A 17,769-nucleotide genomic window follows, 5' to 3' on the forward strand; every position below is an offset into this window, starting at 1 on the left:
CGGATTTCTTCCCCATGCCATCAAACTCAACTTTCAGAGCACAAGGAAAAGTTTGGGTTTTTTGTTCCAGGAATGCAAAGGTTGGAGCTGCTATCTGCAGGAGCACACACCCGATGGAACATTGCTCTTTAAACATTTCATTTGGCAAACAGAACGTGGAGAGGACTTTGTTCAGGATTTCCATTGCCCTCCCATGGTGGGATCCATGCAAAGCATTTCTCTTCCTTATTGTGCCCATTCCCTGTGTTTGGCTTTGGGAGGTGCAGGGAGCGGCAGGGAAACAGCAGCAGGTGCTTTCTGGGAGGGTCCCTGCAGCTTGAACCAAGTAAAAACTCTTCTTTGTGTGAATTCTTCACCTTCTTTACTAGATTTTAAAGGGTTCAGACAAGAGGTATTTACTAGGAAGGAAAGAAGCTGCTGAAAACAACCTCTGCTAAAAACCTTTGGAGATTTCCCCAGCCCTTTGCACTTCTCCTTGCATCCAGAAAAGCTGGAATAACCCCCCCTACTCCCTACCCAGGAATATTCCGAATCACTGGGCTCCAGCAGGAGACTTCAAAGGATTTCTGGCACTCAGCAGGGAACAGAAGCATTTTTTTTCCCCAGCTGAAAGAGAGAGGAGGTGAGATAACACTTTAGACAGCTTGAGACCACACCACAGAGCTTAGGAAACTCTTCCAGCTCCAAAATCTTTTTCCCTGGGGAAAAAAAAAACCCATTCCTGGACAAGGGGAAGAGGTTTCCATGGGATCCCAGCTGCACACTAAGGTGGGAGGGTGGAATTTTGGAGCTCCCAGTAACACCAGTATGCCCAGTACGCGGGTGACAGCTCTCTTGGGAGGGTTATGATGTCAGGCTCTTTATAAAAGTCTCTTTTCTCCTGCTTCATTATAGTTCCATGGTAATTGTAGTTAATTGCTTCACTGGGCTAATTGTAGCACAGCAGCTGGAAGTGTTCACACCAAAAATAATCCGAATAAAAAGAGCAAACGGAACCAATAATCCAGCAGTGAAAAAGGGAACAAAGGCAGAACAGGAGATGATCCAATTCCAGCTGCATTGACCCTGAAAGTACAAATGCCCCATTAATTTAAGGAATGAGAAATGTTGGGGCTCAGCTGGCCAGCACCATACACCTCCTGTTTAAAACTCATTTTCTTAATTTCACCTCATCAGAATTCTCATTTATCCTGCCATCAAGGTTTCCTGGCCAATTTCATGGATCACCTCCCACATCCATTACTGAGAGCCACAGCACACCGGACCATGAACATCCAGAACCTTCCTCCCCAGGCCCCTGAGGGCAGCTTTTACCCAAAACCATCAAAAACAGCTTCCCAAGGCCCTTGTGGGCAGCTTTTACCCAAAACTATCAAAAACAGCTTCCCAAGGACCTTGTGGGCAGCTTTTACCCAAAACCATCAAAAACAGCTTCCCAAGGCCCCTGAGGGCAGCTTTTACCCAAAACCATCAAAAACAGCTTCCCAAGGACCTTGTGGGCAGCTTTTACCCAAAACCATTAAAAACAGCTTCCCAAGGACCTTGTGGGCAGCTTTTACCCAAAACTATCAAAAACAGCTTCCCAAGGACCTTTTCCTTAGTGCTGCTCCCCAGGGAACACAGGGATCAGGATCACCACCAGAGCCCCTGCACATCTGAGTGTCCAATTTACTCAGAATTCCAGGGAAAATTCCTGTGCTTGTGAAATTTTGAAATATTAAACAAGCTGGGGTTTTTTTTTTGTTTGTTTTTTGGTTTTGTTTTTTGGTTGTTTTTTGGTTTTTGTTCTTTTTTTTTTAAGGTTTTCTCATCTTTGTGATTCGGCCATCATCTAAAATTCTTACTTCAGATGCTCCAGTTATAAATTTAATTCCCTGATTATTTGGAAGTTAGGGGGAAAATTCACACAACTACTTAAGCCATGGTAAAAGAAGCCCAGCAGGGGTGGGAGAGTCAGCAGAACCACACAAACAGCAAATTACAGTCGTGCAGCACCAGTGAGAGCCAAAACGGGGACAATTCTCCCAGATGAATTGCTGCACCCCAGGGCACAGACGTGGACAAGTGGCCACGTGCCAGGCTGAGCACTGAAATTAAAGCAGAACAGGCAGATTTGCAAATGAAATGTCACAGAATGTGGAATAATTAACTTTCTCTTAATCACACACAATCAAATCAATATTCATGCAGCAAAAGCAGCCCTGTCCTCTAACCCTTTCTCGAATAATTTCAGTTATTTTTCCCTCAAACACCAAACAACAGCTGAATATCCTGAAATCCTACACAAACTGAACAACTGGGAGGTCAGGAGCAAAGCTGGACTCAAAGTGCAGATTCTCAGCTCCAACATCCAAACCACCCAAAGCAGCCCTGCTGCAAACTTGTCGTTGTCAAAGGAATCAAGGAGCTGAAACTAATGAAATGTTCGGGGAAAATAATCCCAGGAAATTGAGAATTCAGGGTTTGTGAGCTGACAGAGGAGGTCTGATGCCTCCTGAGGTGCTCCAAAGGCTGGATCTGAGCTTGTCCCACGACTCCACCAGGAACAGATAAAAGGAAATGGGCTCCTCTTGACTCTGTCCTCACACCCAGCAAGGAAAATCCAGCCTGCACCAAACAAAGCCCCTTGCTTCAGCAGCTTTGTCCTGCATATTCCTTCCAATAAGCAATCCAATAAGTCTGAATTTGAGGAGCCCAAATCCTGAGAATATCTCCAGGCAACTTCCATGGGAACTCCCTGGCTGGAAGGCTCTGATTCACGGGTGGAGGTCAGAATTAACTCCAAGAATTCCCACTTGTCATCATCCCTGCCTGCTCCACCCTTGTTTCAGCAGTTGCTCCATCAGGACAGGTAAGAGATGATAAACTCTGCTGATCCTGGGGTTTCAGGACAGCCAGGACAGCCAAGGCCTCCTTTTTGTTGGAATAAGGAGGTCCAAGCTCAAAATAGGCTATGGAAATTGTTTTATGTGGCCAGATGTAAGTTAGAGCCCTCCTCAATTACCAACAGACATTAGTCTGGGTTTAAAAGTGAAATTAAAACCATGCACCCTCTGCCTCAAAATAAGAATCTCAGTGCTGGAATATAATCAGGCAAGAGGAAAAAGTCAGGAACCAGAAAAAAGGGGAGAGAGGAAATATCCACATGACAGAAAACACGGTAAATCTGGCAAATCCATATTAAAAGAAAAACAACATGTTCTGCTTTTCTTACAATGACTGAGCAAAGAGGGAGGAAATGAAGGTAAATTGTGGCAGGGTCAGAAATAGATCCATTGGCAGCCAGGGTGCTGTTCCCGTTATTTTCTCTGGCAGCTCCTATCTTTGCTTTGTAATCATGGAGCAAATCAGAAATATCTCTTTATTTCAAGGTCGTACTCAAGGATGAGTTACAATCTGTGAATTTTTAGGAGCTTTAGGTCCTTTAAAAAAAAAAGATCGGGGGAGAAAATGCAGGTAAAATGTTCATCATGGGGAATTTGACACGAAAGAAGTGAAGCCAGGCTGAGGATAAAGCACCAGGCATGGAAAGGGCTGGGATGGGATTGCAGCACCCTAATTAAAGATGGGGAGCAACAGCCTCGCCCATGGGGCTGGCAGAGGAAAGGGCTTCCAGCAGCTCCTTGCATTTCCCACAGACACAAATTGCACAAGAGAGAGGCTCACTGAGGCAGTAATTATCTGCCAAATGCACAGAGATTGAGTGATTTATGAAGGAACAGCTCAAAAAAAAGATGCTGCAAACTAATTCAGCATGTCTGGCTCTGGACACAATGGTGCCTTGCTCAGGGGAACTTTGGGACAGGTCTGGTATTTCACTCCAGGTAAATAATACATCCCAAGAAGTTTTCTCCACACATTTTTGATTTCTCTTTTCAATATTTCTCCCCATGTGAGAATTAAAGGTGAAATCAAGCGGGATCAGACTGGTCCTGAGGTGTGGGTACCTACACCCAGCAGTCCGTGCTGCCTCAGGCTTGGTGTGGACACACATCCAAAAATTCCAAGGGCTTCCAGTGCCCAAACCTTCCACAGCTGGCTACAGGTGCCTCATGTGCTATCCAATAATCTGAGGTAATTGGTATCCAAATTTTGGCTAATTTTGATATCTAAAAGCTCTTCCATATCACAGATGTATTTTAGTGGAACCACCAAAATACCTCAGAGCCCCACACCCAGTTCAGCATCAGAACTGGATATTGGGGAGAAGTTCTTCCCTGGGAGGGTGGGCAGGCCCTGGCACAGGGTGCCCAGAGAAAGGGTGGCTGATCCACCCCTGGAAGTGTCCAGGGCCGGGCTGGACAGGGCTTGGATGAACCTGGGACAGTGGAAGGTGTCCCCATGGCAGGGGTGGCACTGGATGGGCTTTAAGGTCCCTTCCAACCCAAACCATTCCCCTCCAATCCTCTCCACCCTTGCCAGGACTTGGCAGTGAAGCAGCCCCTCCAGCATCCCTGGCTCCATGGCCTCCTTTCCCCAAGACATCCTCAGATGCCACACAACAATCACTGGGATCATCTTTCACATAAATGCAGATACTCCTAAATAAATGATGAGCTGCAGCACGGGGATCAGCCGGGGAAGTTTCCACTCCCTCGGCTGTGCAGCCAGGCCTGGTTTTGCAATGTTCAGGTTGAGCAGCACCTGCACCAACACCTTTTCCCAGGGATGTGTCAGCGCTGCGTGTCGTGCCTGTGCCAGCAGGTGGGAGCAGCGGGAAAGGATCCATCCCCCCGCAATTGCGACATCTCCTCCCGGGAGTTTATCGCCCTTGGATAATTGTGACATGCAAATGCCATCAGAGAGGACTGGAGCAAGCAGAAAGAAATAATGAATAGTTAAGAAGAAGGAGTGAATTGTCGTTTCATTTAGCAAATTTCATTTATTTCGGCACATCTTAGGTTGACACTGGGAAGATGCTTAATGCTAAAATGTCCCAGTGTTCTGGTGAAGCCCTGTGTGGACAGAGTGTCCCTGTCCTCCTCCTCCTCCCACTCCTCCTCCTTTTTCCATATTTTCCTTCCCTGATTGTTTAAGCAATCTTCATTCACTGAACTGTATTTTTGGCATTTTCCCTGGTTTTGTCTCCAGCCAGCCAGAGTGAGGCAAGGAAAGTCACGAAAGTGAATCCAGAAATGTCAGCTCTCTCCATAATTTTTATGTGCAGCTTTTGAGCAGGAATAATGTGCAAAACATTTTCACCTGCATATCACTCTTCTCACGCTCTCTCATCAGAAAACTCAGAGTGAAAAATACACTCATTTTTCCTGATCACAGAATTACAGAATCATTGAGGTGGAAAAGATCTCCAAGATCATCCAGTCCAGCCTTTAACCCACCAAACCATATCCCAAAGTGCTGTTTGAACACTTCCAGGGATGTGACTCTTCCACCACCCTGGGCAGTCCATTCCAATGCTTAACCACTCCTTCAGTGAAGGAATTCTTCCTGATATCCAGCCTGAACCTCTCCTGATGTCCACACCTGTCCTCTCCCAGCAGCTCTCAGCTCACCCCACCTCTCACCAGGATTCCTTTAATGGGATGAGATGTTTTAGCTGGCACACAGAAGATCACCAAGGCAAGGGGAAAGCAAACAGCTCCTGTACAATCATCCTCAGATCCCTCTCGTGTTCTGATGAGCAAATATTTACCTTTTTAAAACAATTATTTCTTAGTCTGAGGTTCATGCCTAGTGCAGCCTGGTAACAAACACACCAGGACTGAAGCAACACCTCCTGGCTCCTGTCCATGCTTTGCCTTAAAGTGAAACCTTTGCTGTGGCTGTCTGTGGTTATCAAGGAAGGAAAAGTCACGATGTTTGAGTTATCACAATTTCACAGAATCCCAGAATCCCAGAATGGTTTGGGTGGGAAGGCAAATTAAATCCCATCCCATCCTGCCCCCTGCCCTGGACAGGGACACCTTCCACTGTCCCAGGCTGCTCCCAATGTCCAGCCTGGGCTTGGGCACTGCCAGGGATCCAGGGGCAGCCACAGCTGCTCTGGGCATCCTGTGCCAGGGCCTCACAGGGAACAATTTCTCCCTCACATCTAATCTAAATCTACTTTCATTCATCTGGGATGTCTCCCTGTTTGAGCAGCTCAATACAGTTTGGGTTATTTTGGTTTATAAAGGCTACAAAGAAAAACCCCACTGCTTGTAAGCCCCTGACAGGCAGAGCAGGAGTTTTTAAAAGGTTCCAGGGATTTAGGAAGCAGACAGAGCTGTTTGCTCCCCTGACTGCACACACCCAGCAGCTCTGCCTCTGAGCATCCAGCTATTCCCAGCTGCCTCAGCAGGGCTGGGGGTTATCCCCCTCTCTGACACAGGGCAGCACTTCCAGAGGTATCCCTGAACTGCATCCAACGTGTTTGACGTGCAAGTTTCACACAGACATGAAAAGAAAGCCAACCCACGGGTATTTGTGCCGTGACAAAGCTCATTAAAGCTGGTGATGCAACGCAGTTTCACCTCCATCAGCTGGGAGTGGGATGTCACAATATCCCCATCCCTGTCACAAAGCCATTTTATAGGAGCTCTTCTGGCTCCTTTTGTTCCTGCCTTGAAGTTCAGCAGCGATAATGCTTGTGGCTCACGCTGTAAATTGGATTGCTAATTGCATTCCTCACAAGAACTGAAGAAATAGGCAAGAACTGGAAAATAACTGGAGCATTATCCCAGTAAATGTAGTGCAGGTGAACACACGGGGAGCAGCCCTGGAAGTGCCATGGCCCAGGGGAATCAGGGAACGTTATTCCTCCCGTTCAGACCACAGAGGACACACGGAAACAGCAGCCCTTGCTGAAATCACCACAACTTCCCAGCTGCAATCCATGGAAAGCAAGGAGAGCCCTTCTTTCCAAAGGAATAGACAGCTTGGAGATGTCTGATTACAAACTGGGAGCTGGATCCTGGCTTGGAATAAACCTGGGGGATAAACCTTGGAATAAACCTTGTGGGACTTGCCACCCCACACACAGGCCAGGCACAATCTGATCCTGCCCAAGAATGTCTCCAGTGGCACTGGGAGCTGAAACAGCTCCTGTAAAAAGCCCTGCCTTTAATCCCCCTTTCTGAATCGTGGCGACTCTTCCTGCTAATTCCCCTCTCTGAATCGTGGTGACTCTCTGCTAATTCCCTCTCTGAATCGTGGAGACTCCTCTGTTAATTCCCCTCTCTGAATCGTGGTGACTCCTCTGTTAATTCCCCTCTCTGAATCCTGGAGACGCCTCAGTTGTTAATTCCCCTCTCTGAATCCTGGAGACTCCTCAGTTGTTAATTCCCCTCTCTGAATCCTGGAGACTCCTCAGTTGTTAATTCCCCTCTCTGAATCCTGACAATTCCTCTGTGGTCGGAATGGAAACTGTTTCATTTCTCTAAATCGTGGCTTCCTGCAATAGGAAGAGGAGCAAAATTGTTGGGAATGTGTGAATGCTTGTGAGAAATAGATTTGTAAAGAATTCTAGAATAGATTTGTAACGAAATACAGACTGGGTGTCTCCAGGATCCTCCTCAAAATTAAACTGGGCACCAGTAAACATCAGGAAGGTGTTTTATTGTTATTGCACAGCCCTTCCCATGCTTCCATGTGGATGCTGTTACTAAAGTCCTGCAGTTGAATGAGGATGTTTTTATTGTTTGTGACGTGGAGGTGCTGTGCACACTGCTCTGAATCCCCAGTTTATGTAGGAGTGAATAGGAAAAAATGAGTGTAAAACACTGTTTGGTTCTGTTCTTAAGTTCCTGAGAGTTTTATACTGGAATGAGCACAGGTAATGAAAACAGCAGCCCAGAACAATCCCTCCTTGGGAAGCTCAGAGCAGGAGAGCTCCTCGGGCACCTCCTTTCCTGGATCCAGTGAATGTGAGGGAATAGTGACCTCAGGTGTCTGTTCAATTAATCACAGGGATATTCCCACGAATTTACCATTCCATTGAACATTCCTATTGAAAATGAAGCTGCTGGGAGCTGCTGTCACTGGCACAAAGTCTCCTGGGTTTTCTGGCCTTGGCACTTGAGCTTTCCCAAAAACACCTACAAGGACTTTCTGGAGGGCCCAGCCACCTGCAAAAAAAAAAAAAAAAAAACAAACCCGAGAACAAATCTATATTGACAGCTGTTTTTAAATAGTGTGAAATTTTTTAAATTTGAGATATATTTAAATGGTGTGCTCACTGTCCTTGCCTATGACATAAACCCTTTAAATGATGTGAAAGAATATGGCAGTAGAGGCAGAAAATGCCCACATAAAATCAGTGTAACACTTAATACTCACTGCAAACACGTAAGAAATCAGTACAAACTGATATGGCTTTCACTAGGGGTGAGATTCAGGCTGCTTTGCTTTTTACCTCATTTTGTGCAATAAAAACATATTCAAAAATATTAAATCCTTCAGAAGTGGCTGTAACATGGTTTAAAACACAAATTTTCATGGAAGCAGAGGACAACCAGAGCTTGCAGAGGCAACACAAAGTTACTTCAATGACTACAAAGAACCCAGTTCTGATATTCACTGAGGCTCTGCCTTGAGCTGAGGTGGGATTTGGTGTATTAGCACCAAAACTAGGTGGAGAAAATAAAACTGCAATGGAAACTTTTCCAGCATTATCAGGATCCAGTTCTCATCCCAGTGGCTTCCATAAAGGACAGGCTTTGTCCTACCCCTCTCCCAACACCACTCTCCAAATGCCAGCCTGGAAGTGTTTTATTTCCTAAATCAAAGATCGAGTGATTCATCAGGGCTTCTAAGGAAATACTATGTAACACTCGCTGTGCAGCAGAGGTTCTGAAACAAAACTTCAGAGCAGGGAAACATTTATTTATTGTGCTTTTTCCTTTCATTGTTTTAATAATATGGTCCATAGTGAGTCTCCAGAGAGGTCTGCAAAGAAACTTAATTTCAAAAGAGCAGAAGTGAGTAAGTGTGTGAACACAGGCATCGCACCAAAGAAAAATGTGCCAAAGAATTAAAAACATGGCAGACAGCTTGACAGGCTGTGATTTTCAGTCCTGAAGTGAAAGAACTCTTCGTTTCCATCAGGATGTTACCACATTAAATAAATCCCACACAACGTGTTGATGCAATTCAGCTTTATTTTTCTCCAGCATAACCTGCAGGAAACAAGTGCTGATCCACAAACAAACGTTGGTGTCACAGAATCATGAAATGATAGAATGCTCTGGATTGGAAACGACCTTAAAGGTCATTTAATTCTGACCCCCTGCCTGCCACGGCGGTTCCTCCTTTCCATAGGGTGCTTACGATACATCACAAATTGAATACAAAGTGGACGGACTATGCGGACTATGCAGGTGGTCCTTGTAAATAAAAATATAATTTAATTCTTAATTAGCGAATTGTAAAGCGTACGTCCCTCAAGGTTCCCTCCCGCTCCATGGCTCCCTCACAGCCCTTTCCGGGCTCACTCAGGGCTCCTCCATGGCTCCCTCACGGTTCCCGCTCGCTCCATGGCTCCCTCACAGCCCTTTCCGGGCTCACTCAGGGCTCCTCCATGGCTCCCTCACGGTTCCCTCCCGCTCCATGGATCCCTCACGGCCCTTTCCGGGCTCACTCAGGGCTCCTCCACGGCTCCCTCACGGTTCCCTCCCGCTTCTCCATGTCGGCTCCATCACGGCCCCCTCAGAGCTCCCGCCCGCTTCTCCACGGCCCCGGAACAGCCCTTTCCACGCTCCCTCACAGTTCCGCCATGATCCCCTCACGCCTCCCTCACCGCTTCCCCCCCCCGTCTCCATCGCCCCTCCAGGCCCTGTCCAGGCTCCCTCACGGTTCCCTCACAGCTCCCGCCTGCCTCTCCATGGCCCCTCCCGATCCTTTCCCCGTTCCCTCACGGTTCCCGCCCGCCTCTCCGTGTCCCCCTCGCTCCACCCTCCCGGGGCCGGGCTGGGCTCGCCCCGCCGTCTCCTCCCCTTCCTCTGCCGGCCGGAAAGCGCCGCGTGTTCCGCAGCCATGGAGTACCTGCCGGCCCCCGCGGCCCCGGCGCAGGGACACATGTGAGCGGTGGCGGGGGGACCGCGCTTCCCGGTGCCTGGGACCGTGACCGTGACCATGACTAACTGTGCTTCTCTCTGTCCCTGTGTCCCAGCCTGTGCTGCCAGTGCGGCGTCCCCATCCCGCCCAACCCGGCCAACATGTGCGTGGGCTGCCTGCGGGCCCAGGTGGACATCACCGAGGGCATCCCCAAGCAGGGCACGGTGCACTTCTGCAAGCAGTGCGAGAGGTGAGCAGCCGCGAAATCGCTGGGGATGGCAGCAAAATGCACTTGGAATATATCAGTGTCAGGGTTTGGGGAGGCTAAAGCGCACAGGTTTGGTATGGGGAAGCTGGGGGGCTCAGCCTGGAGAAAAGGAGGCTCAGGGGGAACGTTTGGCTCTGCACAACTCCCTGACAGCCGGGGAAGGGTTAGTTTGGATATTGGGAAAAATCCTTCGTGGAAAGGGATGTCCAGCCTGGCAGGACATCCTGACAGGAGGGGACAGCCAGGGAAGGGTTAGTTTGGATATTGGGAAAAATCCTTCATGGAAAGGGATGTCCAGCCTGGCACAGCTGCCCAGGCCCCAGTGAAATCCCCATCCCTGGAGAGATTTAAAAGCCCTGTGGATGTGGCATTTGGGGATGTGGTTTATTGGTGGGTTTGGCAGTGCTGGGGAAATGTACTCAGTCACCTTAGCCACTTTGCCATGATTTTCTATGATTATAAAAGTTGTAGCTGCATTGGTATTGCTAAACTGAAAGCTTTGGAAATAGCTGCTCGTCCTTGGAGTGATTTAAGGTGCTCAAGCAGCTTTCACGTGCTGTAAAATGCTCCCTGCACCCCAGGTACCTCCAGCCTCCAGGAACCTGGATCCAGTGTGCCCTGGAATCGAGAGAGCTCCTGGCTTTGTGTCTGAAGAAAATCAAAGCCTCCCTGAGCAAGGTGAGAGCTGATCCTGCTGGGATTTCACAGCCTGGTCACAATTGTTACTGCAGAGATGGGAGCTGAGCAGAGTGAACTGAGGGAAGATGATGTGGTTTTAATTTTTTGTAGATTTCAGAAATTAGTTATGCAATAGTTGTTCTCACTGGTTTATGATGATGAGAAAAAGGGTTGCAGAGGTGTGTACATAGATTAACTCAAATTCACATGTTTCACTTGAAAAAACATCCCTTAGGTTCAGAATATTATTACAGGGAAGGACCTGAGATTGAGCACCTTTATTTTACATTGATCAACCCCTATGTTCTAGCTAAGCACTATTAATTTGATTTGGGATATTGATATATATATATATTTGTAATTAAGATTATTCACTTTTTCACTATAGACTGTTTGTGTTTGTGGAGTTGGGCTTGGTTTTACTGAGCTCTTGTGCTTCCCCACGGGCAGGTCCGGCTGATCGATGCAGGATTCATTTGGACAGAGCCACATTCCAAGAGGATCAAGCTCAAGCTGACTGTTCAGAAAGAGGTAACTGGAGCATAACCTTCTCCATGTGGCTTTTAAAAAGCTTTTATGGCAAACAGCAGGATTTTTCAATTATTCTTTTGTCACTAAAGTGCCATTCATCAGAATGAAGCAAGTTATTGTCTGTTCCAGTAAAGATGGGAAAACCCTGCAGTTATCTGTGACCCAGCCAGAGCTTAAACCTTGAACACTTTGTTTTTGCAGGTGATCAATGGGGCAGTTCTGCAGCAGGTGTTTGTGGTGGAGTACGTTGTTCAGTCTCAGATGTGTGAAGACTGTCACAGGATTGAAGCCAAGGATTTCTGGAAAGCTGTGGTGCAAGTCAGGCAGAAGGTAGAGGCAAACTGAATTTTTATTTGATCGTGGCAGAACAATCAGGCAAAGAATTGGGTGGTTTTCTGGATTTCTCAGACAAAGATGTACTCACACCTTGCCACAGGGATATGTTTTGTGTTCAAGGTTGTTGAATTTTTTTCTAACTCAGTTTAGAACAGAGTTTTAACTTCTGCTGTCCAGTATTAACATTCTTTAAAATGATGCTGGCAGCAGGATCTTGTGTGGATAACTAAATACTCTCCTGTATTTTAAGGTAGTTTGGGAACAGTGGGACAAATATTCTTCTTTAAAGGAAATAGATCTCTCTAGCAACCAGCTCCACAAAAATGAGAAATGGAAGCTTTAAATAATTTGCTAAAAGTAGAGCACTCTGAAATCTTGTTGTTTAGTTGGATGTTCTTTCTCTAGGTAATCTCTTCATATAAATGTTTATTCTTCAGAGATCCTGCTTTGTACTCAATGCTTCTTAAATAACCTTGATGCTTCTGTATTTGTTTGGCTTTAGACTGTGCACAAGAAGACTTTTTACTATTTGGAGCAGCTGATTTTGAAGCACAGGCTCCATCAAAACACACTAAGGATCAAAGAAATCCACGGTGAGTGGCTCTGGAGGCAGAATAACCTGCATTTATGATGGATGTTTTCACGTGTGCAGAGAAAAGCTTATGAATTATATTTGATAAAATAGAACAGAAATAGATTTGTTTCTTTGCTTTTCAGATGGCCTGGATTTTTATTACTCTTCCAAGCAACATGCCCAGAAGATGGTGGACTTCCTTCAGTGTACGGTTCCATCCAGGTACAGCTCCCCTGTCCATTGCCTTCAGCACTCAGAACTTTGGGGAACTGTCTTAAAATCCTTCCTTTTGAAAGAAATTTTTAAGTGCAAGTGTAAGGAATCTGTACTTTAATCAAAACAGACAAAATCCCTTCTACAAAAGTCCCTTATTTTCCACTTAGCCATGGTAAAATTTACCTCTGTTTCCTTGATATCTGTATTTGTGATGCAGACACTTTGTTCCCAGGATCTCCTGTTCCCCCTGATGTCTCTTGATTCCTGAAAACTCTGTTCTCCTGTTTCACAGATCCAAATCATCCCAACGTTTGATCTCCCACGACATTCACAGCAATGTCTACAACTACAAAAGCACTTTCTCTGTGGAAATTGTTCCCATATGCAAGGTAGCTTCCTCTGCTTCACATTTAGGCTGTTGTGGGAAGAGTTGAGATTTGGAGGTTGGAGGGTTTGGGGGGTAGGGAGGGATCCACACAGGAAATGCAGAAGTTACTGGGCTAGAAAAATAAAAACACAGAGTTGAAAATTTTCTTTCAGCAGATTTGTTTGAAAATGGAGGAAATGGGAATGACAATTGGTTGTGTTGGTTTGCAGGACAACGTTGTGTGCCTGTCACCCAAGCTGGCCCAGAGCCTGGGGAACATGAGCCAGATCTGTGTGTGCATCAGAGTGACCAGCACCATCCACCTCATCGACCCCAGGACCCTGCAGAGTGAGTTGGGGCTTTTCCCCAGCCCCTGATTGTTCTGCTGGCACAATTCCTGTGGGTTTGTTTCCACAAAATCTTGGAGCTCTGGACCTTACTGTTGTTAAATTTATCTGTACAGTAGAAATTTCGTAGTGAGCTGAGAGTTCTCCGAGCTTGACTCCCATGGGATCCTGGGCAGAAAGTGCAGGCTCAGTTTGAGCTCCTGGGTGTTCTGAGCATTTACCTGTGTCACCTTTATTCCCCCATAATTACATGGCATCTGGATTAAATTTTCAACCACTTCAGTACCAGAAATTCTGTGCTTTGCTTGATGTGTGCTGGTGAGCTTGGGCAGCAGAATCCCTCTAAAAGGATGGATCCAGGAATAATTCCTTTGAGTAAAGCCTGTCACAGATCAGCTGCTCTGCAGCAGCATTACAGAGATGAACAAAATGTGTCTGGCAGTTGCCTTCATTTTGGTCAATGGTTGTTTTTTCACAAGGAATTCTCTCCCTGATCATTTTGCAGTTGCTGAAATCGATGGGAACACCTACTGGCGCCACCCTTTCAACAGCCTGTTCCACCCCAAGCAGCTGGAGGAGTTCATCATCATGGACATCAACAGGGTCCATGAGAAGAAAAAAGGTGCTGGGGCAGGGGCTCGGTCAAACAAGGTGAGAGTTTCTCTGGTTAATTCCTGGTTTTGGGCCTCCTGCTCGGCCGAATTCATGGCCTGGGTCTGCCTGGCACAGTCAGTCTGGGCTGTTCTGGACCTTGCCACTGGCAGAAGATTTCCTTGGGACCATTTGGTTTGGAAATGGCACAGGCAGGATGTGAATTCCACTTCCAGGCATTCTGCTTGCAGAGTTTAAACTCTGCTCGTTGAAATATTAACTTCGCAGCTTTAATGACTGAATTGGTTTTGTGGAAGCATTTCTTTTTAATCAGAATTAATGGATCTCCTCAGTTAAAAGCTAAAATAGAAACATTTATTTATATATTATAAATAAATATCTATATTTATTTATAGAAACAGCCTTTGGGAATTCCAGGGAGTTGCCATGTCCATTTCCTTACTTTTATGGTATGAGAAATGAGGAGTGGCAAGGGATACATTGGATATGTGATGCAGAAAACACAAGTTTAATGACAAGTGGAGTTTAAATCAGTGCAGATGTTGGGGTTAAGCTGGGTTTAGTTTTATTAAGGAATGTTTTATTTTCCATTCCCACAGCACACTCTGGCTGAAGCCTGGGTCAGGAAAACCTCGGAGCTAGACACGGATCACCAATATTTCTGCTGCACCCACCTGGGGCACATCCTGAATCCTGGTGACCTGGTCTTGGGGTCTGTTCCTCTTTTCTGAAACTTTTATTGAGTGGTTATTTAATGACTGAATCCATGTGCTGTCAAGAAAGTGCTGAACTGTTCTGATTTCAAAATGAAAGAAAGCAGCAAAAAGGGTGGAATCGTCCTGGTCCTAATCCAAGAAATCTCTTCTCTGGAAGGAGTTTTCATGTAAAAATTGTTAGAAATAAGAGAGCTGATTGCCTTCAGAGTGTAGCTTGGAATCACAATTTAACCACAAATAAATGGGAAGGATTTTTAAAACACCAATTAATTATTTGTTCGCTAATGAATATCATACACAGTGGTAACAAATGCGAATTCTTTGTAAGATTAGGCAAATTAGGTGATGCTTAGAAAGGTTTCAACATGAATGTTGGGAGCCCAGCAGAACCTCAGTGGGTGTTGCAGTTTGGATTCCAGAGGTTGGGAAGTGCCAGCAGAGCAGGATTTGGGAGCTGCAGCTGCTCAGAAAGCTCAGGAAAGCTGCACATTCATGTGGATTTTTATTTGTTTCACTTCCTCTGGGAATAATTCTGTTCCTTAGGAGCTGCACCTTGCCCTGTGCTGCCCTTTAGCACAAACATGATAGACTGAGGTCAGGGTTTTTATAAAGCAGAATAAAACCCCTCTTTCTGTTTTAGCTTTGACTTGGCCAACTGCAACCTAAATGATGAATTTGCCAACAAGATGAACCCCCAGCACATTCCTGATGTGGTAAGAAAATCCCTTTCTCTGTCCAGAGTTCCTCCTTACCCAAGGCTGGGAGGGAGTGTGGTTTGATAGTGAACAGTGCCTGAAGGAAGAGAGGATATCAACAGTGACATTTGAGCAGCATCTGATTTTGAAGGATTATTTCTTTAAATATTTGAGTGATGGTTAAATTTTCTATTTATTGTGGGGTTTTTTTTTCCAAATGCCATGGTTAGATAATACATTAATTGTTGGTTTTATTCCAATTACCAACCACTGGGTGCTGAATGATAACTCCAGTGTGTGCCTGTCCCTTCAGGACCATTGCCCGAGTGTTTGGAAACATTTGAACCAACAAACTCCCTGTAAATTCAATACAACCCTGCTGAGTGCCAGTCCAGCTGGTTGTAGATGCCCAGATGTGGATTTGGGTGCTGATTTGGGATTCTGGGAGGTGGAGAAAGGAGCTGCTTTTCCCTGCAGGTGCTGATCAAGAAGAGCTATGACCGCTCCAAGCGGCAGCGCCGCAGGAACTGGAAGCTGAAGGAGCTGGAGAGGGACAGGGAAGCCTCAGACACAGATGATGAAAGGTTCAGTATCTGCTCTCCTTGTTCAGTGACAAAGCAGCTTCTAAATAACTCCAGCTGGGAGGAAACAAAGGGGAAATTAGAGAGAAATGAATCGGGAATTTATAGGTGAGGGTAAAACAGCGGCGAGTTGGAGATGTGGGGATGCTCTCAGGTCTGCTGGGGTTTTGTTTCTGTGATTTTGCTTTGTTGCATCAATTTCCAGAAATCCAAAGGAACAGGGAGTAAATACATCCCACATCTTTTACAGACAATACCAGGACTTCCTGGAAGATCTGGAAGAGGATGAGACCATAAGGAAAAATGTCAACATTTACAGAAGTAAGGCCTTTCTAACTCCTTCACTGGGTGTAATTAAATCATGTCTAAATCGTGTTTGAGGCAAAACAATTTTACTGAAATTCTCTATTTGCATCCTCCAAACTCCTCATGCCTGGAGAAATACTGTAAAACATTTCACAGATGTGTTTCACCTGGTGGGTTTTGTTTCTTGCCTTTAACATGAGAAAGAACTTTCTTCCTGCACCCAAAATCTCTGCTGAGTGAAGGATTTGATACAGAATTCAATTTTTCTCCATGAGGAGATTCTTGAGCTTCTAGGAGGAATTTTTGGTTTTTTGGTTTTGTGGTTTGTTGGCTGTTTTGGTGGTGTTGGTTTGACTTTTTTTCCCCCCATTTTCCCCTGGGGTTGCTCTGGTGGTTTGAGGTATGTTTTCTTTGCTTAGCTGGTTTTTTTGGGGGGTTTCTGTGTGTTTTTAGATGCAGATATTCCTGTGGAGAGTGACACAGATGATGATGGAGCTCCACGGATCAGCCTGGCTGAGATGCTGGAAGATCTCCACATTTCCCAGGACGCCACTGGAGGGGAGGGAGCAGAAATGCTGACAGAGTGAGGACAGTGCCTTACATCCCATAAATATTCCCTTGGGGAGCAAAACCTCCCCAGACCATCATTAACCATCACAGGGCCAGGAAAAGTGACAAAACTCCTGCTGCACCCCAAAATAATGGCCTGGAATTCATATTTTATGGCTGATATTCCAGAGAATCAGCAATTAAAGTTCAGTTTCTGGTGTGGAAGCATTTGCAATATAAATTCCACAAGTTCCTCCCATCCCTGAGGGATCTTTCCATGCAATTTCTGCAGTGGAGAAAATAAGGAAGGATGTGCAGAGGGAGAGATTTTATTGCAGTTTCCTGGATTTTAGGTAGAGTCCCTACCTACTGTTACAGCTTTAATTTTTCACATGGGGAAGGTTCTCCCCATTTTTTGGCACAGTGGTTTGAAGCCTTTTATGATACTGGTAGATTATTCCATATATCCAGATTTAGGGAAGCTCAAGACTAATTTCTGTTCCCTTACACAAAGAAAACTTCCCTGCAAAGCCCTTGATCAGAAAGATTGGAAAATCCTGTGGAGTGTGATGAGTACTGAACTGTATCCCCTGTCTGGATCAGTGGATTAAAAGCAACATGCTCAGCAATTAATTAATAAACCAGCTATAAAGGATTAAAAACCTCTCCAGATATTTTGATTCATTATTTTTTAATTCATTTTCAAATCCAGTTGCCGTCTGCAAGTCCAAAGAAGGCAGCATAATGAACTCCCTGTTGGTGGCAGGTGATGGGGGGGTAATAAAATCTGGGTTTAAACTCTGCTGTTTTCATCCATCCTTTTCCTCCTCCCTGTTTTCCTTGCTGGAGTCTCCCAGGAATGCTGGATATTTGCTGTGCTGTCTCATCCTGTTTATCCCTGGACATTTCCCTCTTCCTTTCCCCCCTTCCTTGCTCTGCTGCCAGCCTGGAAAAGCTTTTCTGGATCTTCCAGCAGGAGAAGATCTTGTGCTGCTGAAGC

General features: G+C 45.8%; 1 protein-coding gene across 1 annotated transcript; it reads left to right on the plus strand.

Annotated features, from left to right (window-relative positions):
* Window positions 1-9,908: 9,908 nt before the first annotated feature.
* On the plus strand, window positions 9,909-17,435 carry NMD3 (NMD3 ribosome export adaptor). Its single transcript, XM_071438153.1, has 15 exons — window positions 9,909-10,016; window positions 10,109-10,243; window positions 10,843-10,939; window positions 11,390-11,470; window positions 11,672-11,800; window positions 12,309-12,399; window positions 12,524-12,602; window positions 12,889-12,985; window positions 13,194-13,311; window positions 13,816-13,961; window positions 14,522-14,634; window positions 15,279-15,351; window positions 15,811-15,917; window positions 16,165-16,235; window positions 16,674-17,435. The coding sequence occupies exons 1-15, from the start codon at window positions 9,973-9,975 to the stop codon at window positions 16,805-16,807; spliced, it is 1,515 nt and encodes a 504-aa protein (XP_071294254.1). The 5' UTR covers window positions 9,909-9,972; the 3' UTR covers window positions 16,808-17,435.
* The last annotated feature ends 334 nt before the right edge of the window (window positions 17,436-17,769 follow it).

The sequence above is a fragment of the Agelaius tricolor genome, unplaced genomic scaffold (assembly GCF_023055355.1).
Source record: "Agelaius tricolor isolate 1412-34295 unplaced genomic scaffold, bAgeTri1.0.p SCAF_12, whole genome shotgun sequence".
NCBI classification, from domain to species: Eukaryota; Metazoa; Chordata; class Aves; order Passeriformes; family Icteridae; genus Agelaius; species Agelaius tricolor.

Excerpts from the sequence above, each read along its gene's own strand:
- NMD3 (XM_071438153.1), top strand. The coding sequence starts at position 9,973 with ATGGAGTACCTGCCGGCCCCCGCGGCCCCGGCGCAGGGACACAT. Across the intron at positions 10,017-10,108 it reads GCCCCGGCGCAGGGACACAT|CCTGTGCTGCCAGTGCGGCG; the intron begins GTGAGCGGTGGC and ends CCTGTGTCCCAG. Across the intron at positions 10,940-11,389 it reads TCAAAGCCTCCCTGAGCAAG|GTCCGGCTGATCGATGCAGG; the intron begins GTGAGAGCTGAT and ends CCCCACGGGCAG.